At 41.5% G+C, this 5,462-nt stretch overlaps 1 protein-coding gene across 1 annotated transcript in view; it reads right to left on the bottom strand.

The window, feature by feature from the left end:
• tenm2 (teneurin transmembrane protein 2) overlaps positions 1 to 5,462 on the bottom strand; it is a 447,642-nt gene that overhangs the window by 269,612 nt on the left and 172,568 nt on the right. Inside the window, exon 5 of the mRNA XM_015382666.1 lies at positions 1,933 to 1,983. Within this exon, the coding sequence (XP_015238152.1) occupies positions 1,933 to 1,983 (51 nt within the window). The remainder of the gene's footprint in view (positions 1 to 1,932; positions 1,984 to 5,462) is intronic.

Genomic DNA, 5,462 nt, shown 5'->3' with positions numbered 1-5,462 from the left:
AAAACTCAACACAGCTTCACAGAAATGTTTCTAACACTTTTAGGCATGAATATTTTAAACATTTAGTCATTTACATGATATGATGTATGAGAGATGTTTTTTTTAGCAGTGTGAGCTCTGAAGAAGGCAGGGGCACGTCCAGTGCATAGCAGGACAACTCAGAGACCTACAACCCTGCTCACACACCTACAGAGAGTCATGGGAATGTGGAGAGAAGCTATTCATAAATGGGGAGAACAGGTAAACTCCTTGCAGAAAGACTCTAGGATGGGATTTAAACCAAGGACCAGTGTTGCCAACTCCTCAGTAAGGAAAGTAGCTATTAGCTGTGCTAAAAGTCGCTAAATGACGTCATCGCCTAATTTGCATAAAAACATATTATATAGTGTTTTTACTCACTGTCCATTAATGTTTATTTATTTTATTTTTTGATTTATATTTTTTAATTATTGTGATCAATTTGCGCCGTCAATCCTGGCGCATGCATGCTTCATTTGCAGTCTGGACGCTGAGGGTAAACATCCTGCGGCTCTGACTGTGGTGCTGAGAGGGACTCCTGCGGGAGCCAGAGAACGGGGTTGGGATGGGGGAGGCGCCCCACGGCAGCAGCTGCCGCTGGAGGACAAGAGTAGGAACGATACATGCTTTGACGTAAGAGTCTCCAAAAGCCGCCAGTGACACCGTAAAAAGTCGTCAGATTTGTCGCTAGTCGCTTTTTTGAAAAATAGTCGCTGGAGGGGTCTGAAAAGTCGCTAAAGTTGCCAAGGACCTCCTTACTGCTAGGCAACAGTGCTACAGACTGTGCCACACAATCTTTAATGCTGACCGCAAGCAGCAGAAGCAGCTAGTTTACATGCAAAGTCGATGGTCGACGCACATCAAGACGCAGCTAAAGGTCCTGAAGCGTTTTGAGCAGCAGGAGCAACTTGTCATGAGTTTCTGAGCATCTGACGCTCGCACCAAGCTTCAGAAGCAGCAGCTGCTGGAGTCGGAAACACTGAACATTAGCTGCTGGACGAGCCTCATGAACCAATCAGAGAAGCTGATCTGGGAGCTGGCAGGGAGTCAGACACAGCACTGCTGATGCAGAGCGCTATGATCACTCCTCTGAAACAGTTTATTAACGCCTAAATCAACTTAAAATGGAGAAACCTTCCGGCAGAATATGTTTGACTTTATTATTCTGTTGCCTGCAGTTTGGATTACGTACATAAAAAAATTGCCTTCCAGCCGCCGCAAACATTAGGGGAAAACCCCCAAGAGGCGACCAGGCCTGAGGCAGCTGCTGCTGGGGATTCCCAGTGACAGCACGGTATGTGGGGGTCTGAGCGGCTCCCACAGAGAAATAATCTTTAAAGGCAGGATAATAATCTGGATGAACTGACTGCACAGGTGGACTTTCTCACTTAAAAATATATTAAAACTACTTTCCCCCACTGATCACAGCAAATATAGCTGCCATTGTTCCAGGCAAAGAAAGGATAGGGTAGCTCCGCCTACCGCTCAGCTAGAGCAGCAAAGATGCTTCAGCCGTGCGTCAGAACTAAACGTCTACAAGCATAAAAAATAAAGCAGCACGCACGTTTTTGCTGCTCCTGCTGTGCACGGCCTGAACATAAGTCTTATTGTTAGCCTGCAGCAGCTCAGCTAGCAAACAGACACACACCATAAACCTGCCACTAATATCCTTGCAAGAAGATTCAGGACTTCGTTTCCGAAAACCGGTGGTCAAGTGTCCAGAGTTTATGGTGGCATCTAGGTGCAAACATTTGCAACGTTTGTAACACTTTGCATTGCTGATTAAAACAGGAAGGAGGGAAAAAGATACAGAGGGATGCTCACAAAGGACTCCAAGAAAAAAGTCACAAATCACAAAAATACAAAGGACACATGTTTGAGGAATCAAAGGTAATCTAGTCAGATGCAACTTACTGATCACATAGTCTCCAAATGGATCCTCATTCTCGTCATCATCAAGGTAAACTGAGAGAAAGATGCCGGAAAAAAAGAAAAGAAAGGAAATAAGAAAATAATAGAAAAAAAAACAAATGATAGTAGTAAATCAACAAAGGAAACTCAGCTTACAGAAAAAACAGAAGAGAAAATTAATAAAATAAATGAATAAATAAATCAATATATATATATATATAGTCATAGTNTATATATATATATATATATATATATATATATATATATTTATCTATATATTTATTAGGGATGGAACGGTTTATGAAAACCGGCCGAACCATTCCGTTCGACTGTCTCGGTTCGGTTCGCGTGTGTTTCGTTCGGTTCATGCGCTGCTCCTTTTTCTAATAGGCGAACCGTTAACACTCGACCAAAGCCAACCACCAATGGTAAACAAGAAGAACAAGAAGCGAAGCAGCGTAGCAGAAAAAAATCAGTTGTTGTGGAGAATTGTGTGGGTATGGTGAGTGGGAAAGAACTGGAGTTGGAAGTAGGGTGACCAGATGTCCGGCTTTAGGGCGGAAAGTCCGGATTTTCATTGCACTGTCCGCATTCAGCCGGACGTATATTTGTCCTCCTTTACCCCCAGATTCCACATACTCCGTCAGCACTCCGCTCTGCTCACGTACGTCGTGCGGAATACTTGTCTGTCATGTAAATCAATGAGAGCTGTTCCACATCCTCCGTTACTCCTCCGCTACTTCTCTGATCCAGTCCAGATCAAGACCCGCAATTACAATCGAACCAAACAGGAAAAAGAATGTAGAGAAGACCCGGTTTTTCAAATTAATTTATAGTAAAAACAGACCGGTAACTAGAGATTAGAGCATAGTTCGTATATAATACAAAAACTAAGAGCAATTAATTAAATATTTGGATGCAGACTATTGGTGCTTCAACAGACCAGGAAGAAGTTGTGAGATTCTAGAGCGCATCTCACAACTTTAAAAGAAAATTCTTATTGCAGGAATGAATGAAGAGATGATGAGTTTGGAAGCGGAGAACAGAGTTCATACAAACTATGTTTGATCCTGTTTATCCCTGTTACAAAAATCCACAACAGAAAGAAAATATTTAGGCAGAAACTGAACATCTGCTGGATGATGATGGGGATTTTTTTTAATATGTCATATTAAATTAAATGTTCACAGGGTTTATACATACGCCTTGTCTTTTACAAGACCACAATTAACATATACCGAACCGAAAACCGTGACCACGAAACCGTGAACCGAACCGAAATGTGGATTTTGTGAACTGTTCCACCCCTAATATATATATATATATATATATATACATATATATCCCTCCAGCCTGTATTTTTTTCTCTGAATGATCTACCTCTTCTTCACAGCAGAGGAAATTTTGATCACTCTGACCACTGAATTTGTGATTTTCTTTCTTCTTCCGCACCTTCTCAGAATGGCATGAGAAGCCATTAAAGCTCACTAAATTTTCCATTAAGCGGGAAGCATAGGTGTCAACAGGTTATAAGTCAAATGCTACGGACATGTCTTCCACATTCTGGTCTGTCCTCTCCGTGATAATATTACCATCACTCTTACTAGACCTTCACTGCCTTCCCACTCTGCCAATTTTACATTTTTGTCTTTTTCCATCGATGATCTTCCCTTTTCCATTTGTTAATCCTTTCGGTTTTCTTTTTCTCCTGCTCTGCTCTCCATCACCCCAGGCTCCCATCCTTTAATGTGAGTTAGCATCCATCTACAGTGATCAATATCGCAAAGCTTTTGTTAAATGCTGCTCTTACGCATCCGAGACTAAGCGTGTGTGTTTGGGTCCGCCTGCCATCCTGTGAGCGTCTGGCTGTTTGTGTCCTGCATGCATGGCCAGACTTTTCTTCAATGTTAGCTCTGTTTTATGTTGCTTTTATTCAGTCAGAGATGCTAAAGAGAGAAAGCGGTGTTCCTTTCAGCTATTGCTTTGTGTAGAGGAGAAAGCATGCAGAAAGTGGTGTGTTTTAGCATGTTGAATAGGAAGTCGTTATTGATCTGGAGTGCTAGTCATGTTTCAAAGTCTGGACTTGGATCAAGAAGCGCACATGTACAGATTCCTAGTACGTGTGTTTGTCACTCTTCTTTCCTCATTCCAGCAACTCTTAGTGGATTAAAAGTCCTTGAACCAGTAGGTGAGGAGTTGAAGGTGTTCAGCTTCACATAGACACATTCCTGCACGCCTTCTCAGTGGTGTGTATTTGTGAAAGCGAGCTGTCAGTGCTGCTCTCACACACCATTCATCACAAGCTACTAATTCTGTTAGACCATTGTGGAGCCTTTTGCACCCCACGTTGCTCTCTGAAAACTCAATCAGAGGCTAATGCCCCCAACCCCTTTCTAACGCACACACACGAGCACAAGCTCTCACTTTCGGTTTCCGCCTCACACACACATGCTCACGGATGCCCCGAGGGGACAGCAGTGGTCTTGGGAGGCCACACCAGCTCAGCTCCATAAGTGTTGCTTGTGTTTGATGGACAGGAGAAGCCTGACCTTAGTTACTGCTGCTGTGAGGTGCTACAGCAGGGATCTAACCGGGCAAATCAGAAAGGAAAAAAAAAAAATCTGTGTTATCACTAAAGAATTAATGCATGTCTCATCATTCCTCTCCAATATAAAATGTGGGACTTATAAAGCGTTCTGTCTTACAGTCTACAGTGTTGAAACCGATCAGCCTCTAAATCTAAAAAAAAAAAAAAAAATCAGACAAAATCTCCTAAAAGCATGTTTACTTTATACAGAAATCCCAGGTTCCAGGGTACAACGGACCCGCGCCGTGCACCATACTTACACACTTAAGGGCAGCAACTTCTCAACAACAAACTAACAGTAATATCTTAAACACAAAACAGAACAGTATTGATCTTTTATTTTCAATGCCTTCAGTCTTGTAGCCTTGAACATTTATGCACTATTTTTGCACGCCACGTTATCACTTTACTTGGATTTTCACTTTATTTGGATTTAGTTTTTACATATGCATAGATATACGTACAGATATATATATACAGAAGAGCTATATGTGTATATATTTTATCTCTTTTTATTCTTATTTTTTATCTTTATTATATTGTATAGTTGGATGTGTGTATAATTATATAAAACTGTAACTGGAGCGTGTAACACAAGTCATTTCCCTCTGGGATTATTAAAGTATTTCTGATTCTGATTCATCATCCCTCACCATGGCCGGTTCTAGACAGGGGCCAACGGGGGCCAGAAATTCTAATGATGATCTGCCCTGGAACAGACATGGTTACTGAAAGGTCCTTTGGATCTACCTCATTCTATTTCCTTTACAAATTCTGCTTTACTAATTATTCCAAAACAATAAGGTGATAGCTTCAGTGGTACTGAGATACAGTAGGATCCCAGTTTTCATCTGTTAATGTTTTTTTTCCACAACATATAAAAAAAAATCCTCTAATAATTACAGATGAATTGGTTCTGCTGGAGGTTTCTTCCTGTTCAAAGGGA

This window comes from Cyprinodon variegatus, unplaced genomic scaffold, assembly GCF_000732505.1.
Source record: "Cyprinodon variegatus isolate N-32 unplaced genomic scaffold, C_variegatus-1.0 Scaffold13, whole genome shotgun sequence".
NCBI classification, from domain to species: domain Eukaryota; kingdom Metazoa; phylum Chordata; class Actinopteri; order Cyprinodontiformes; family Cyprinodontidae; genus Cyprinodon; species Cyprinodon variegatus.
This window is presented reverse-complemented; position numbering and strand designations above follow the sequence as displayed.